Raw genomic sequence first — 19,151 nt, 5'->3', positions numbered from 1 at the left:
AAAGATGGAATAATCACAGAACTAGTTTCTCTGGTGTCATTTAAAATGCCTGCATTCAATTCCTTTCTTTCACCCGCAGAGAACCAGCATCATTCACACATTTGCAGCTGAGGCTGTTCAAATATAAGTTCAATTATTCATGGAATTAATTTATCAATTTAATCTGGTAATCAAATCTTCACTAAAGTAATGTTTCTTCTTTTCTTAAAAGAAACTGCTGTAGCAAAAGATTTTTGTTTCTAACTGGTTAACATACACCTTCTGTTTCCTCAGTTAATATTCCCTTTTAAAGACTTGGGGATGCTCCAGTGACAAAGAATCAATTTTACCTTTAACTTTTGCCTGTCATTCCAATTAGACTAACATGCCAGAGGCTTTCATTACACAAGAAGAAAAAAGAGAGCTTTGTCAGCAAAGAGAAGATTAAAAAATTGAAATAAGAAATATTTTAAAAATGTCACCTTGTCACATATTGGTCTTTGCATTTGCCAGTGTGAAACACACACTGCTGTTTTATCCCAAAAGCAGAGACATGCTTGCTCAAGGGATTTTTTTCCTAGCTGCTTTTCTTCTATTCAGCTCATAGATAGTGGGTTAATTTTTCTTCTGTCTTTAGCTCTCTGTCAAAGAAGCACAGACAGGGCCGACTTTCTAAAAAGCCAGCAAGGCCCTTGAAGAATAAAATGAAATCCAAGTCCTTTATCAGGGTGCAGTCAATCTACTTCTCAAATCAGGCAACAGCAAGAGATGCTGAGGAACAGCCACTGCAGGGAGCATAATTTTCTTCTGATGCAGCCTCAGCTCTACTGGTGTTATTTTGTGTGCTTTGAAACAGTGTGCCATCTCCTGGCATTTCTGACTCCTTTAGAAAGCAATTAGGTAGGCAATATGCACAAACTCTGAGACCTCAGGCTGATTTTTTGTTTTGGGTTTCTTTGTTTGTTTGTTGTGTTTTTTAACAAATCCTGGGAAAAATTCAAAAGGATGCTTCAGAAGAAAAATAGATTTATAAGAGTCTTCCAAGCAATCAGGGAGTTTCCCAAGCAGGGAGGTAAGGTAACAGGTAGAATTTACTACTCGCTTAAAGATTATTCAGTCAAAGCAAGTCTGTACCTTGCCTACAACTTCATCTATACAATTTCTAATGTAAAATAGGTACACTGAAGATCTCTGCCTCCTCATTCCCTGCAAGTTGTGAGGAAACTCGGAGATGAACAGAGAAATTCATATGGAGACTTAAAATACAAGAGCGAAAAGCAAGAAACACTTAAGGTTTGAAGTGTGCATATATAAGTTGGCTACCTGTATATTGGCTGCCTCACCTTGAAAATTAAAAATACATGTATACACTACCTAAAGTGGCATGTGTGTTTGCACTATGAATTTAGGTATAAAATATGGCCATATAATCATCTAAATAAAAGGACTGGAAGGACCTTGAGAATTCACCCAATTCTATCCTCCTCCTTTAAACCAGGTTACAATAAATAGAGATTTTGCAACTCCCTAGGCTTCAAGAACTATTCCATTGCATAACTAATCTTACTATTAGAAACCTTTCTTTAAATCTAGCTTGAGTTTCCTGCTGCAGTTTAAGCCCGTATCTTCTTTTCCAGTCTATCAGGAACATGGAGAATAGATTATTACCTTCATCTTTGCACCAGTCTTTAATCAATGTGAAGTTTTATCATTCCTTTACCCACCGGTACTCTTATCTTTTCACAGCTTAACTACCCTGATGCTTTCAACATTGCCCAGAAATCACATTTTCTGTAACAGTTTCTTTAACAATATCTGCTGTTATCCTTCGGACTCTCTAACATTTGGCCATAGTCTTCTCAAATACAATTTCCAAACCTATATTCAATGATCCCACACTATGGCATTTGGCTCTTTGCAACAGGATTAGAAAGGTAGCTAATGTTGATCTTGGGATGCAGAATAATGTCAAAATCCTTTTCTGAAGAATCTAGCCAATCGCTAAATAACCCAGTACTTTTGTAGTTGGCTATTCATATTACCTGTTTTCCTGCATTTACCCATACAAAAATCTAACTTTTTCCACACCAATTTCCCAGTTCATCAAGATCTGTCTGAATTCTAGTTCTGTCTCCAGTGTACTTGCAATTCCTCCCAGCCTTGTATCTCTTGCAAATTTAATAGGCACTCTCACTATTTCATTATCCAGGTCACTAATGGAAACACCGAATAAAAGTAGACTCAAGAGAGATACCTACGCTGCTCTCTCCTGCCCACAACAACAAACCACTGGTTTCATAGCCTCCCACAGAACAGCAATCAGTTTTATATCTAGCCTGAGCTGTCTCAGAGAAACTGTGTTTGCCTAGTTAGGTTTCTCTCAATAAAAATGCATCCTCTGGTCTTGTCTCCATTGCTAAATGGGAGAGAGCCAAGGATTGTGTTCAGCACTCCACCCTGGTGATCCACACCGCTTTTTATATTTTATCTCTAGCTCAGTTTTGTACTACTGTAACCAGCTCTCTTCAAAGCAAATTTGGTTTAGAAGGGCTAGTGCTAAGCAGTGTAGAGAAATATCAATCAAAGTCACATACTCTTGGGGCCAGAGGCTATTCCTTGGCCCTTGCTTAATCAGCAGTATAGATGAGGCCTACAGTGAGCACTGAGTCTCACCAGTAATTAAAGTTTTTGGTGCTACAAGGTCAAAACACATCACACAATTGTCTACCCTGCTCTACCTCAGGTCTTCATTGCTCCTGGAAATCATGTTTTAGAGTCTCTTGGACTGACAAGTTACCTGGTAATGACAGTTTTGGGAGCTATGACAAGTTATTTCTACCTGGAAGCAAACTGGGTTAGTATGAAATCAATACATTACTGTATTTATAAAGAATGAACTTCAAGTTCTGCATCCTTGAACAAAGTAGACAGACCACTGATGTGCCTTCTCAGTGAACACCTTAAAGATGTGAGACTCTGCTTGAGGTCATAGACTATTACTTTTCTCCAACACTGCTGGCTTTTCCCTTGCTTCCTTTCACAGATGGACAGACTTCAGAGCTGCAACTACCCCCCAGTCCTGGACCACAGTTTTCAGTAAGACTGGATATCACCTTGATCATATAACGGCTTCTGTTCAGGTCTAGCTACTTTAGCTCATGTTTTGAAATATGAAATCTGTTTTTCACTCAGCATTATTGAAGATAACTGTTTTCAACAGAAGCTGTCCACAAAATAATCACAAAATGCAGCTTCCATATAAAATTTTATCTTTTGTTTTGTTTTGGTTTGGTTTTTCCTCCTTAAATGAGGAACTGAAATGTTAGAAAGTGTAAGATGGAAATTTTGGAAACAGTAGAGGCAGCTCCCTCCCTTCTCATCTCTAGGAAAATCTTGCAAACTCATTTCCAGGAATTACAGCCTGCTGCCTGGATTTGCAAGGAGCCCATATAGTTGAGGAGTCTATTCCTTGGGCGCCACTGAGGTACACCCCCTACTCACCCCTTGGCAGCAACTCACAGAGCTGGGGCTCTGTTGGGGCTCATCATCAGGGAAGCAGCATGTGGCGTCATGGACTGGTGACCACAGGAAGGTCAGGAGACTTCCTGCTGGGCTGCCAGGAGTGCAGCCACCTTTGGTGATCCCAAGAAATCAGCAGGTTTGTTCAAGCATTTCAGTCAACTCCTATGTTGTATGACCCCATCTGGTCCCAAATGCTCTGTCCTCTATATGATACAGAAGGGAATGGGATGAATTCACACCTGCTGAAATACGCTGCAACTGATACCAAGGACTTATTGTTAAACTATTGATATACCCATATATGAGACTGTGTAGTGAGACAAAACCAGAGTTTTATGAAAAAATCAATATCAAATTTGTTTTAGTAGGGCTTTGCAAGGAGAACTTTTAAAAAGCACATCAGAATTCATTTATACTCTGTCACATCTCCCTTGTGATCTGCTCCATGACAAAAATAAGATAGCCAAAAATGTAAAGGTGACAAAGCAATTAAAAAAATGAATGTACTATGTCTGAGCGCTGGAAACAAAGTGTGAAATAACTATGAAAAAGCTGTAAAGAGTACATGTGGTATATTAAAAAAAGACATATTTTAAATACCATTCAAAATAAGTTGTTAAAATAACCCCAAAATTATACACTAGTTCTATGCTATATAAAGATCAAGAATTAATAAACATAAATATCTTAATGCTGTAAAAAGTACTGTATAGACACAGTGATAAATACTGCTTGTAGCACACAAATCAATGAACATATATTTTAAATTCAACCTTACAGATTCTGCTGACTCAAAATAAGCTTCCATTCAACAGTAAATTTATCTACTTCTGCCAGTTACCTCCCCCCTCTTTTAAGAAACTTTCAGCATCCCTTGAATCACTGAAGCCTCTACAGTGTGTAACAACAAATCAGTTCTGGTTTATAATTGCTTTTGCTCTATTTTCCATGCCTTTTATTCAAGTCTTTAAAACTGGATAGGAACTGGAGGTCAGAGAGCATGATGCAAAGCCACCTCACATTGAGTTAGAATTTGGGCACATCCCATGCAAAATCTAGACAAGACTTCTGTCTGCCTGAAAGAATTGTATGGAAAACACCTGGATGCTGGGAATATATGTCACCTAATTCTGGTTCTTTAAAGATCTAAGTTAAGATAATTGTATATGCTTTCATATAATCTAGTTTAAAATGCATATCATCTGCTTTAAGATAGCTCTCTAGAGCAAACAAAGAGAATGGAAGCTTTTGGAAGAAGATTCATCCAGCTTCTCCCAGACATCTAGCTTCTTTCCTTTGACGAAAGGAAAGCCTTAATGATCCCAGAATCATCACAGATATCATCACATCTGTTTGAGATGTCTTAAGTCAGGTGAGCTGAATCCCACCTTGAAGTTACAGAGACAGAGCAGAGATAACTCTCATAAGGCAACCACTAGAGTCTCCTGTGTATGCTTTTGACAGGATAGCAGTAATACATTGCAAAGAATACCCTCCAGGTGTTTTCTGGAAGATTCTGCATGTTTTGTACTGGGGAATGTATCTCAAACATATAGGACTGACTTCATAAGAAACCAAGATATCTGTCTAAGTGTATTTGTATTTCACTGGAACCTTTAGAAAACTGTGCGACCAGAGTTGGGAGTTTGTAGTCAATACATTTGTGGAAGAAAGGAAGGAAAGCTGGAGGAAGACTCTGATTCATGCCACTTTTTCCACTGAACAGAAAAAAACCCCACTGTTAGACACCCTGACTAGGGAATCAGACTTAGTTTTTCCCTCAATATAGTGCTGTACAGATTGTCAGGAAAAGACGCATAGAGATGTGAGAAACAGATGAATGGTCTAGTCACTACTGCTATTGCTGCTGGTGGTGGTTATCCTATCACAGGACTGAGCAGACAGAATGCACATGGGAATGGTGTCTTGTGCAGACATCATACACTGGTTGTTTAATTTGACAGCAGGTTAAACCATGTTTTTTTTTTCTCTTAATGGGCTAAAACCGAAACCAAAAAATGAAACAAACAGAGAAGTCTAAGAGGCTTAAGAGAATGTTTCTCACAGAAGAAGAAATATACCAAAAAGATCAGTAACCTATCTGCCCCAGAGAGTACCAGATGTTGGTCCATTTCCAGTATCAATTATGTTTTAAAGTAAATTGACTTGGGTTTTGGCCATCATTACTCCATTTCTCCATCATTACTTTATATATATTCACCTCCCCCATCTTCCAAACCCAACTGTTTCTCAGTATTTCCAGGCCAAGATGAATCTATTTGTATCTTTCTAAATCTTTTGGAGAAGTCCAGAATTGTAGAATCGCATTTTTCAAAGACTCTCTAAGACACAGGCTGCCTGGGGCTGACTGTACAGTTTGCACTATGAGATAACTTCTATTCATCACTCCAATTTCAGCATTGGGGTCTGCTATGTGCTCTGGTTTGCCATCCAGATGATCCAGCTAATACTCTTATCATGACAGCATCATCTGGGATCTTTACAGGAACATTCTCACTCCATTCATCTGGTTCAACAGCGTCTTGCTCTGGAATTTCTTCTCCTTCCAGTGCTCAGGCATCTGATCATTTGGGACCTCAGTCAAGATGGGCTTAAGGGAGAAATCATGTATCTTAGCAGAGTCGCACAACTAGTAACAGTTTGATCAACTAACATTTCAAAACTATCACCAGGATTCAAGACCAGAGAATAAACTGGTTCTTCTTCTCAGAAAAGTAGCTTTTTACAATGGTACCTGGATGATTTGCAAGCTTCTCGTCATATTTGCCAGTTTTTGGGTACTCGTGCTGGAAAGTGAAATATAACCTATAGTCTTCCACAAAGAGAGTTTTACTGTGGAGTTGATCACCGTTTGGTTCAGGGCCTTTGGGGAGCAGCTTCACAGAGGTACTGCTGTGCTCTGCTCCATGGAAGTTCACTTCATACTGTCCGGGAAAGGATTTGGTGTCAAGCAGACAGTGCTTTAAAAGTCTGGCAGAGATATGACTACTGAGCACTCAGAAAACTAAGGTGGATATGAAATATTTAATCAAAGGCAAGGGAATTCACACTTAAGAACCACAATCCCTCTTGTAATGGGCTGAACGGTTATGGGTTTGGTTTGATTAAACCTCGTGCCCAAGAGAACTTTGTGCAGCAGAGACAGCTTTTCGCAGTAATGGTTACAGTTTGAGTAATACAGCTTTTCTGATGGAGAAATCACACACTGCACACATACATAAGAGCTAAACAGATAGACACACCTTTGCAAAATGGAGAACACTGTCAGCTATGGAGAAGCCAGTCCACTCTGCTTCGACAGGAACACGCTGCATCGCTGAAAGCAGATGCCTCTGCCACACTTTGCTTTGCTGTGGGGGAGGGAGGGGCAGGAGGACCATGTGACAATAACAGTGCTCACAAGCTAACTGATGAGTACTTGGATGGGGAAAGCTCATAGTCTTGCAAGAAGGGACTCACTGGGGAGTGGGAGAAGAGAGGATGCTGCTGACTGGTAGAGCCATTGTCACATCAGGTATCAGAGTGGGCACGCAGAGGAGCCCAGCAACTGTGCTCAAGACTGGTGATGAGAGCCAGTCACACAACACAAAGAAGGAAGGACAGCAGGAGAACATGCTTAAACAGGGAGTGGAAGGTGGCAGTCAGGATATTAGAAGGCTGGAAGTTTGGACTTCTGACAACAGGAAAAAGACTCCTGCTCTACTTGCAGATCTGCAAATTCAGAATATGTACAATGCCCTGTGCATCTGTGATGATGAACAAGACCCATCAGAGGATTCATCAGAGCCATCTCAGCCTTAACCTAGCTTCTGCACAAAAGGAAAAAGGCATGTGATAGTTACTGGAGACTGCCTCCTGCAGGGAATGGTGGCACTGACCTGCCAACCTGACCTAATATTTTGGAAACTTTTTGCTTGGCCAGTTTTAAGATCTGAGCACTGTGGAGATATTGCCAAGGCTCATTCCAGCCCTTGGACTGCTTCCCCTTGCTACTTTTCCATGTGGCACCAACACTGGCAGGGGCCATGTGGACCACATCAAGAGTCACAACAGAGTTTGGAAGATGAGAGTGAAGAGTGGGGTGCCCAGCTGTTGTCTCCTCAAGCCTTCTGATAAGGGAGAAGGCTAGAGCAGAAGTGAGTCAACTGGTGTTGCAGGGCTGTCTAGTAGTCAGGACTTTGTGTTCTATGACTGCAGAAAGTCAAGGAATGAGAGCTACAGAGAAGGGATCGGATATATCTAGCAAAGTGCAGCAAGAGCATCTTTGCTAAGAGGCTTGCAAACCTAGTGATGAGGGCCTCAAATTAGGTGTGGCTGGGGAAAGCTACCATAATAGAGAAGCAAGGGTACAAAAGAGCAAAGCAGACATGTGTAGCGAACAGCATTACAGAAGACGATCTCACTTTCCCCTTGTAAGAGCAGCACAGTTTAGGACCCATCTCAGATGCCTGTAGGTACACCAATGCATGCAGCTTAGAGAACAGTAATTGGAAGTCTGTGTGTCGTTGCAGAGCTATAGCCTCATTGGGATTGCAATAACACGGTAGGGTAATATTCATGACTGGTGTTCTGCAGTGGAGGGATGCAGTCTCTTCAAGAAAGACATGTAGGAAGGTGTGACGGAGGGCTTGCAGTTTGTGTAAAGGAGTTTATGAATGCATGGACTGCTTCCCCCACGCAGGTGTCAAACCACTAGAGAGCTGGTAGGCAATGATCAGAGGACAGACCAGTACTCATAGTGTTCTAGTAGGGGTCTGCTACAGACCTCCTGATGAAGACGAGGAGGCAGCTGAAGTTGTCAGTTGAACCAGTGCTAACCAAAAGCAAGAAAGGTTTCTTTAAGTACATCAGTAGCAAAAGAAAGGCTTAAGGAGAATTTGGGCCCCTTGCTCAATGAAGCAGGATACTTAGTGAAATGGAATTTGGAAAGAGCTGAGGTACTCAATGCCTTTTTTACCTGTTTTCACTAGTAAGGTTTGCCCTCAGGCCTCCAGGTCTCTGAACCTTCTTGAAGAGTATGTAGGAGTAAAGCTGTACTCACAGTAGAGGGAGATTGAATTAGGAAGCACTTAAGATAATCACTTAATTAGACATACAGAAACCTGTGGTAACAGATGGGATGTGCCTGAGGTTGCTGAAGGAGGTGACTGATGTAATTGTGAGGTTACTCTTGATTGTATTTGAGAGGCAAGGACAATCAGGGGAGGCCTCTGATCACTGGAAAAAGGGAAATGCCACATTCACCTTCAAGAAGGGAAAGAAGAGGGATCCAGGCAACCACAGGCTGGCCAACCTTTTCTCAATAATATGAGATGTTTATTGAGCAAATCCTACTAGATGCCATTCTTAAACACAAGAAGGAAAGGAAGGAAGAGTTGACATGGATTTACCAAAGGCAAATCACAAGATGACTGGCATTGTGGACAAGGGAGGGCAGCAGATGTTGTATACCATGGCTTTAGCAAAGGCTTTGACTGCGTTTGTTTAATGTTTTCATTAATGACCCAAGAGACAGAAAAAGAGTGCACTGTAGCAAGTTTGTGAATGCCATGAAATTGGGGGTAATTGTTTATATACTAGAGATCAGGGCTGTTGTTCGGGGGGACCTAGACAGGTTGGAGAAATGGGGTGACCGGAGCATCATGAAGTTCAAAAAGAGAAAATACAAAGTCCTGCACTGAGGGTAGAATAATCCCATGCACCAATACAACCTGAGGACCAACTGTCCAAGAGGCAGCTCTGCAGAAAAGCATGTCTGGTATTAGCAACTCTGCATTCGTAAAAGTATAGCCAGAAGGTCCAGGAAGGTGATCTTTCCTCTCTACTCTGTACTTGTGAGACCGCATCTAAATACTCTGTCCAGTCTTGGAGTCTCCAGTGCAAAAAACCCATGGACATACTGGAACAAGTACAGGAAGGGCAGTGAGGATTGGTCAGGAGGCTGGAGCACAGCACATACATACAAGGACAGGCTCAGTCAGCGAAGTCTGTCAGCCTTAAGAGAAGGCTCAGGAGAAACTTTATTGCCATCTACATGGACTTGATCAGATGATACAGGGAAGCTGAAGCTAAACTCTTCTTGAAGCTGCAGGTGGGAAAAATTTCAACATGAGAAATTCTGATGAACTGGGGAAAAAAAGAAAAGAATACCATGAAACTCTGGTCAAATACTGCAACTTGGGCCCAGAGGAACTATAGGATCTCCATGCATGGGAAAAAAAGAAAAGAATACCATGAAACTCTGGTCAAATACTGCAACTTGGGCCCAGAGGAACTATAGGATCTCCATGTTCAAGTGTTCAAGACTTCGCTAGACATGTCCCTGAGCAACCTCATCTAATTACACTTGCTTTGAAAAGTGGATTGGACTAGGCAACCTCCAGAGAAAACTTCCAACATAAATTCTATTATTCTACAAAAGTGTAAAAATAGAAATCCAGTTGGCTAAAATACGTGTGCAACAACTGAAACCAAACACTGGTAGAGTTAATGTGCATCTGTCTCAGAAAAAGCAGCATATTAGGTTGCCACCAAGATGTTTCCTAAGTTAGATGGGAGAAAGGCTCAAATAAAACTCCTATGACATTTTTGGCCACTGGCAGTATTGTCAGTCTTCCACGTCTGAACATTTTCTAATTACAGTTGCCCAAACAAGTTCTGCTTTTAGCTTTCACTGTCAGAAAATCAGAGAGCAATAGTGAGAACATCTTATTCCACATCTTAATATGAGTGGAATGACGACAAGAACTAACTAACAATTTCCTGAAAAGGAAAATCCTTGAGAAGGAGAGCGCTCTCCATTTATTATCCTGTTATAGTTCAGTTCTACTTAGATGACTCTTTTCCATTAATCTCCAGGCTTCCCATGGAGAAAGCAGAAGACTGATGCACAATTTAATGAACTGCCTTGGTGGAAATAGCAGGATAAGCCCATTTAATAAGTTTGCTCCTAGTAGTGAATGGATCACTCCCAAAACAAAACCCCAACAGCAACAACGACGACTGCACTTTTCTAATTAACAAAGTAAAATAGATTTTAACATGTATTTCTGATTGAGTGATGCCATGCTGTTTGTTGACACACAAATGATACAGTTGGTCTGATTTTCCTCAGCTCTCGGCTATTAACCTCTCTCTGCTTCCCCCCATCAGTTCTAGTGCTTTCTCAGCTCTTCCTACACCAAGAAATCCTGCTTCCTAACCTTCATTCTCCTGCCTTCAGCACACACCATGCTTCTTTCTGGGTTCCTTTTTACCTGTTCTGAGATTACAGTTTTCCAGGCTGGCTAGCCATTGAATGCTTTGTGTCACAATGACCTTTTCCAGGCATTTTCTGCCATCTAGATTTTATTTAATCTAAACCCATTAATTCCCCCTTATGTAGTGTACTGACATGAATGCAACAAGAGATTGGGTGGGGTTTTTTTGTTTGGGTTTTTTTTTTTTTTTTCAGAAATCACCTAAATCTTATTTTCTCTTGCCCTTTTAAAAGCCCTAGCAATACACATCTTCAACTCAAGGCAGTGGGTGTTGGAGCAGGCATCTAAGGCAGCTTTCCCCACTGCCAAGTAGGAGCTGAACCACCCTGGCTTGTTTGCTAGGTTTCAAACCACGTATAATGTTTATGGGCATCACTGGGAAAAAATTACACTGAGAGGATGGCATGGCAACCTGTTCTGCAGCTGATGGCATTGCCTTTTGCTTCCCTGAAGCCTGGGCAGAATGAGCATCTTGCTGGTATGCTGGGTATAAGCACACCTAGAAGTAAGCTGGCCAACATGGGACCATTACAGGCGGTCTTGAGAAGCCAGCTCCTACAAGGAATTGGACATCGATGGGGGAGGAAGTGGGGCTAAGAACTGTGGGAATGTGAGCTATAAGTTAGCATAGAGGATAATTATTTTAACTTAAATTCTGTTACGTTTTGTTTCTTAAATTTGAAGAATGAAGGACCTGTTAAGTCATATTTCTGTATTTTTCCTATATTTTCAGATTAAAAAAAGATAAAGTTCTGTCTAATAATGCCTATACAATAATATAGGCACAACAATTAAACAGTATGACATTGGATACCCATTTTCCCTTTATCTTGGCTACAGGATAGATTGCAGTGGAGAATAATTTTTATTTTTCACACATTATTCATATTTGTGGCTTGAAACATCCCAGGCAAATTCTGTTCTTAGGACACACGATATTTAAAAAGGAAATGTCTGCATCCTTCTGTACAGGGGTAGCAGAACTTTTAACAGCTTCTGCCCGTGCAAAGCAAACTGAACTGTGCAGGGGAAAGCAAGTCTTCATCTTATAAGATCGGGAGCATGTGAGGGTTGTGCTTTGTAGTAAAAATATGCACAACAGAGTTAATTTGTTTTTCTGTTGGTAACTTAAACACCAAAGTAGCGTTCTTGTGTGAAGGACTGTCTTGTTAGCGTGTCTAAAGTGTACTGTATTGACTTGTTCTCAGCATACCAATACTGCATGTAAAATGCAATCTGCAAAGAATATAGTCTTCCCATAAGTTTATCTTTATCACTGTTCCTTTATCTTTCTACTCACTGATGCTTAAAAACTGAGTTTGTCTTTCTGCTTAAAATGACAGACTTTTAGAATTTTGCAACCAGGGCTTTGTCTGAAGGAAGAATTCTGTTTGGGAATTTTTTATGGCTCTCTGCCTCCAATTACAGCACTTGCTATTTACTGTGGCAGAAAAGATGATAAAGGCACAGGTCTTTTATTTATTCCTCTCCCCATCCTAATTTAAGACCACTTTTGCTGTCAACTACTTGTCTCTGCCGATAGTGAACCATACAAGAACTTCCTTAGGACATATAGGCCACATCTGCACAGAAGTGTTGACATTCAAGCACCTCTGCAGCAGGCTGCAAAGCTACCTCTGGGTAAAATAACTTTTTATTTCACAAGTCTTTTAAGGATGAAAGATGACAAAGCATTTTGTTAGAAATAAAGTTGGAGGAGTGCATCCTATATTAAACGTGTCCTGAGCTTTTGCACTTATTTAGAGATGTCCAACTTGGTTTCTGGAAACTGACCATTATGTGTGATCACTGCCTCGCGTACCACACAAGGCTGATAGAGAAGACCTGTTCTGCAAGCCACAACTTATGCTGATCTGCAAAACACCAGTGAGAAGTGGTACAGGGACTGTCCCCATACGTATATATTGTATGTATATGTACACATATATTTATGTACATATCTATATATTTATATGCACACGCACACATACATCCCTTCATGCACACAGCTAACAACAGGATAACTATAGATGTACACATAAACACTTAACAGAAAAACCAAACACTTCCAAGTGGTTCTACCATAGGCTATGGTATACAGTGACACCCTCACCTCATGCCATAATGAACACCACAAAAATATAGCAGTAAAACTAAGTACAGACAAAAACTAGCAAAAAGAGTAACTATTCTTGTCATTGTCCATCACGGAGGTACTCCAAAAGGTAACCACACAATAAGCAGGCTTAAAAAAAAATATTTTGTATATGAGAGAACTGTATAATAGAGAAAAAAAATTGTAGCTGAGGATGTTTGCTTTCCTGGTGATGTAAACAGACAAAAAATGGTTGCTAGCAAAGCCTCAAGAAGAAACACTGCAGCTTTGTGCATGGCAAGTAACTAGCAAAAGCCAGCAGCACCACCTGGTGTTCTCTCCAGCCCCCAAGAGAAGCGCTTGGTCCCTACTTGGACCACAGCCCTAACAGCAAGGTCCAGTTCTGTAAACTTTGACCTCTTTAGCCCACTGTGTGCCATAGGAATGCACAAACCATGACGGTAAAATCTCTGGCTACAATTATTAAATTAATGGAGTTAGGAGCCAGTAGTCCCAAAACATAAATGAAGTTAAGATCTCCAATAAATCCTGCTTATAGTAGAATGGATCAGTTTAAGCATAGCCATCGATGGACACGTGTTTTACCTGTCTTTTCTTGAGTACCTGCAGAATTAGTTCACCTGTGGGAAGAGTGGGTTGGGTGAGGCTGTGTCAGCCCCCAGGGTCCTGTGCAGATATATCCTCCAGCCTTCCTCTCTCTCAGCCAGCTTTGAGAACAAGCCTGAGGCACTTTTTGAAATTTCCCGTCAAACTCTTCCTACTTCTGGAACAATATTTTCCTGGTCTATTAAACTAAGATTGCATTTTGCAACTTGCAATGCTGCCTTTGGTAGGAAGTCCTGTTTAAAAACTAAATCAAAACCTTGGAAAAAACTGAGTAAGTACTTTTTTTGATGTGTATTAAAATAAGTATGCATGGGTATTTACAAAGAGCCATTGACCCTTGTGTTTAAAGATATCTGGATTCCTTGTGGCTCAGAGAGGGAGAGAAAAATACCTGATATTCAATTCTATTTTTCTTTTGTCACTTTCTCAGTGTGTAATAGCATGTAAACCTAGAGTGGGCAAATACTTAAGACAAAAATGAACTTATTCAGAAGCAAATATGTTCATTCATAAGTCATTATACTCCTTCACACATGAATACCCAAGCCAAAAAAATAGGAACTTAGATGAAAACACAAGTCAGATTCAGCAATTGGGTATAAAAATACACACCTCCAGCTACAACAGGGCTCTACACAGCTTGCAGCCAGTCCAGTAAAAGGTCACTGAGTACATTCTAAAAAACCTTATTTGCTTAAGAGATACTCAACTTCAATTGTGAGTTTTGTTATGATTTGCAAGTCAGCACTCTGCAATAACTTTTAAGTACTGCAGAAGTTTGATAGGTGGGACAAAACAAAAGCAACTCTCAGTCACCCCTTAGCCCCAGGATCTCCCCTCACCCTTGCTTAGCGTAAAGAACAAATGGCAGGAAAGTAAGTGGCAAGGAAAATGTCAAGCACTGAGCACCTTCAGACATGCAGTTTCAGCCCCCTCACTCAGTGCTGCCCTTCTGTGGTTGCCCTGTGGGACTTACTGTGGGGTAGGGGTGGGAGCAGAAGACAGTGTATTTCCGAATGATGCCGTTCAGCTTGAGGGGAGGGAGCCAGGACACGAAGACGGTGGAGGCTGAAGCTGCAGCTGCTTTAACACCAGCAGGAGGACCTGGAACTGGAAAAAGAAGATGTGTTAGAGTGGTCCAAGGCAGGCACTTGGTCAACCTAGCATAGTGGAGGAGCAAAAGGGAAAAGAGGAGCTTGTAGCTTTGGTAACTGTTCCCCTGTGGACCAAGTTGGACACCCTGTGTTAGGAAGCAGCCTCTTCCCCCTCTAGGGGAGAGGTTTTGGAGGGCTGTGCCCCCATCTCTAAGAAGGTAAAGGCAGAAGGCACCAAAGCAGAAGCAGCCTCTGATTGGTTAAAGTTTTGTGAAGTATCACCCCCAGCCTGCATGCAGGAAAATATGGTAGCTGTGGCCAGTGAAATTGCCAAACAATATATTATTATGAATTTTCAATGTTGAAGACATAACTCATGCCAAATTTTTATTTGCTGTATAAATAATACGCATGTGAACAGTTTAATGGATATACACAGTAGACCTGTGAACTTAATGAAGTGGAGAGCAAATGAGCTGTAGGCCCATGCAGTTAGCCCAGCCTGATGTGATCCTGGTCCAGCTAGTGGTGTGATGTGTGAGCAGACATATGGCCACACAGTCTCCTTCCCCCCTGCCTTGCCCTCAGCAGCTCAGGCCTCTATCTGGCACTGTAGTGTGTGAATGCATATCTCTTTCCCTAATTACAGCAGCCATCTTCATAAGTCATCAAAAGCTGTCTCAGAGAAAGAGAAAAAATCTCTTCTCTAAAACCACGTGGAAAAAACTTCCACCAGGAAATGCTACAAAATTGGTACATAATCTTAACTGTATCTCTTCATATGCCTGCATTTTGAGAAAGGCTTTAATTCCATAAGCATGTGCTATTTTTCAAACACACATTGTACTGTGCAATGTTCTCCAACTTTGGAAACACTCTGCTACTAATGTGAAAAAATATCTGCATGCTAGAATATCACATTACACATAAGCTTGTACTTAAAGTAAGTAGCAAGAGATACATTTAACATCAGAATAAATTGTTTTTAAGTTTCCTGAAAAAATGTCATTTTTTCAATAGGAAAATATTTTAAAATATTTTTAAATGATCAGAATAAATAATTTGAAATATATTTTAATACTGCATGTGGTGAATATTCATGTTAAATTATTAAAATAGATATGCTATATTGCAAATTACCCCATACGGTATTAAAAACAAAATGAAACATTTTGATGGACCGTATTGTCTACAAAACTTTTGGTTCATAAGGAATCTAATATTTTTATCTAATTTCAAGCAAAACAACCAAAATGTTAGAATTTCCAGTAAAATTACCATTGCAATGCTTGATCAACTTTCTTTACTTTCACAGAAAACAGTCATTGTGCAATACAGAGGGAAAAACCCTTCTCCAGCAAGCTGATCTTCACTGATAGATCCTTAATCTTTGTTCTACCTCATTTAAGTAAGTAGGTATTATGATGGCACAAAACTTCACCTATAAAGAGAAGCCAGACAGCCTGGGGTCTACATTTGCTTAGCTTTGTGGCTAGCTACTTCAGGTTGAAAAAGCATACAAGGAGAACTTAATTTTTAGATCTGTACAGGTATTATTGCAAGATCTAAGAAAGCTGACAGATAGGCACCACTCAGTGCATCATTTCTGAATATGCATTTTCTATTTATAGTGTGCTAAGAAAGCTAATAAGGCATCAAGTGAGAATGTCATGATTATAATTACATGCAAACCCAGCCCCTCACTGCAAAGGGGCTAATTCAGTTAGCAGTTCTATCCAATGCAGAGTAAATATTGATGCTTGACAGCATTCAACTTGTTATTTATACCCAGCTCATTAGAAATGCTATTTGCTCCCGCTGCTGAAGAGTGAAAGCTAGCTCTCCAGGGTAATTACTTAACCCACGGGAGGATTCCTTTACAGTTAGTAATGTTTTCTGGAAATCACTGCAAATAGACGTATGAGGTTAAAGTAATTTATTGTTAAATTAGGGTGTGATCTATAGGGACAGGTTCTGACGGTAATTGGTCATGGCTGTCAACTGTTGAGGGATTAACTCAGAATTCATGTAGCATTTTCCAGTCAATGGACATATGTGGAAAACATTGCTTGTCAGTGGGCTGCTGTATTACCGTCTGGTATATGCACCAGCAGAAAGAGGGGCTAGAGATCTGGAAAGCCATTTAGTCAAATTTCTGGAGCTTTTTTAATCTAAGCACACCTCTGCCTCATTGAGGAGGGGTTGGAATCAGGCAACAGTTTTTGCAGTGGTGCCAAAATTATTCTGAATGTTTTTTTTTATTATTTCTCTTTTTGTTACGTTGTCTTTGTTTGCTGGGTTGTGCACATGGAAATGACTGTGTGTGGGGAAGTGTTTACATTTCCTTAGAAAGAATTCTGCAGACTGTCATCTGATGCTTTACAGACCACCACTGTCCTCTGTCCAGAGGGTAAAGTCATTGTTCAAACTCATCCCCTGGACCTAAACAAGATTATTATGAGTTAGCTCAGCACTAACTGAAATATTTGTTACTAAACATGGGTTTCTTGAGCATATGAAGAAGTTGTGGTGGAGGAATGCGGTGCCTGCCTTATCTTGGAGAGGAAAGACCCCCAGTCTTGCTATGCTAACTTAAGGTATTTTCTCTCATTGCCATTGCATCCTTTAGCCTTAATAGCTTCAGTCATGAGAGAACAGCATCAGGAGACCTGGGCTGTCTTATTGAATTCTCCAGGGACCATTTTTTAGCACAATGATTCCCACAGATCTGAGGAAAGACAAGGTAAATCTGCACAGTACCATAGTTTCTTTTTTTCTGTAGTCACCAAGGGTAAAATAATAGTAAGAAGCTGGAGGACAACCAGGGCTGAGCACAGAGAGCTGAGAACTGCTTCTAGCCAACTTTGCAACCTTCCAGGGAGAAGATTTGGTAAATTTAAGATCAAAGATGGCCTCATTCTCCAGCGAGCAAGGCTTTGAAAGGCACGCAAATAGCATGCTGCTTTCCTGTGGAGGAGAACACTTTGTATTCTTGACAGTGCAAGTGAAATGCTAACGCAGAGAAGGCAATTATACTGATATGACTAGTCTGGAAAACAGCATTTAGATGAGCCAGATAATGGGGAGGAGCTCCAGGAACTTTCTCATTCCCCTTTTCATAAGCAGAGAGATTATCACCATTTTTCTTCACAGTACTGAACAGCGGGAAAGCAAATGCACCGCACACTGTGCATTTAAGAGTGGTATCAGAAAACTGAACCCTGCTCCGACACAGGTTTTTAATTCTGCCCCACAAAAGACTATCCTATTGACTGTTACATTTAGGAAAACCAAAGCAAAATAAACTCCTGACTGCTACCAGTAGTGCCTTTGTTCATGTAGATATCCCACCTATAATTCAGACCTATGCTAGGCAAAACACGTTCACATGGGCTGTCCACTCCTCATTTGCTCTGAACTGGCCTCATTTTAATCACACCATTTCTGTGAAATCCTGCCAGTTTCACAAGAAAAACATTTATTATTCTTTACCTTGTTCTGCTAGTCAAAAAGATAAAATTGGAGATCTCTGACAATAGAAAAAAAATATTAAGGGGTTATTAAGGGCAATTTTCCCTCATAGCCCCCAGGTGACAAACTGCACAGCCATCTTCATCAGCTGAGCTCTGCTCCAAAGAGTACTGAACATGTACTTGATTGGATTTACACTTATTTATTTTAGAATAAATATAAAGCTTTGTCAGATGGTATCTATGCATCCATCTTTCTCATGCCAATTGCCAGGAAGCTCAGTGCCCAGAGAGAGAAAGGAGAGGGGGAAAATCTCTCTGGATTTAGGCAGAGGCTTACAACGAAGCTGGCAAAGGGGTTTAATGTTATTCCTCCTTCCTCTCTGCAGTAGTCCCTGCTGCTCCCTTGTTGCAGCTTTCCCCTTGCTCTGAATGAAGACCTCTCTGGCAGAGGAGAGCTGGAAGGACAACACCGCTGCATTGAGCAGAGTCTTCTGTGATAGACAGCTCTCTGTGCAGAAGAATGCATTTTCTCAAGAGAAATTCATACAAGAGAGAAATACCCATCCCGCAGCATCACAGAAACCCCAGAAGCAGCCTCTGCCAGACGCTCAGTAAAAAGCAGCTAGGCCAGGCCAGGCCAAATTGCCAATTGCAGAAAGGTTTCCCTGGGAGGGGGCTCTGGGGGCCATGTCCTCTGCTGGCCACTTTTGCCCAAGGTCCGTGGTGCTGTGTTGGGCTTTTAGGGGCAGCAAATTACAGTGTCTTGACTACAGTTTTCTCATATCGCATTCGCAGTGCAGAAACAGGGAGGGAATTTGTCAAGCCCCCACTGCTACAAAACGGAGTAGCTTTTGAAACTGTACCTTGAACACAGTGAAGAAGAGAATTTGAAGAACTACTTTAATTTTTAATGATTTAGTAAATTAAATCCTCAAGTGAAGAGGACAATCGGCTTATTAGAAACTGTGAAGTGGAAAATGTAGGGGACAAAACCACAATGAATTCTTAAAAATTGAGCATTTCTGCTTGGCTTATTTTTCTGCCAGGAGGAAGTTCAAGAGCAGTTTCTTTTTCTAAAGGC

The 19,151-nt window shown here is 40.8% G+C and overlaps 1 protein-coding gene across 2 annotated transcripts in view; it reads right to left on the bottom strand.

The window, feature by feature from the left end:
* DSCAM (Down syndrome cell adhesion molecule) overlaps positions 1–19,151 on the bottom strand; it is a 484,086-nt gene that overhangs the window by 67,813 nt on the left and 397,122 nt on the right. For both annotated transcript variants that reach the window (XM_014938224.1, XM_014938225.1), the window contains one exon: positions 14,480–14,613. In XM_014938224.1, coding sequence (XP_014793710.1) covers positions 14,480–14,613 — 134 coding nt within the window. The remainder of the gene's footprint in view (positions 1–14,479; positions 14,614–19,151) is intronic.

The sequence above is a fragment of the Calidris pugnax genome, unplaced genomic scaffold (genome assembly GCF_001431845.1).
Source record: "Calidris pugnax isolate Ruff unplaced genomic scaffold, ASM143184v1 scaffold25, whole genome shotgun sequence".
Classification (NCBI taxonomy): Eukaryota; Metazoa; Chordata; class Aves; order Charadriiformes; family Scolopacidae; genus Calidris; species Calidris pugnax.
The sequence above is the reverse complement of the archived record's forward strand: the minus strand, read 5'-3'. Positions and strand labels throughout refer to the sequence as shown.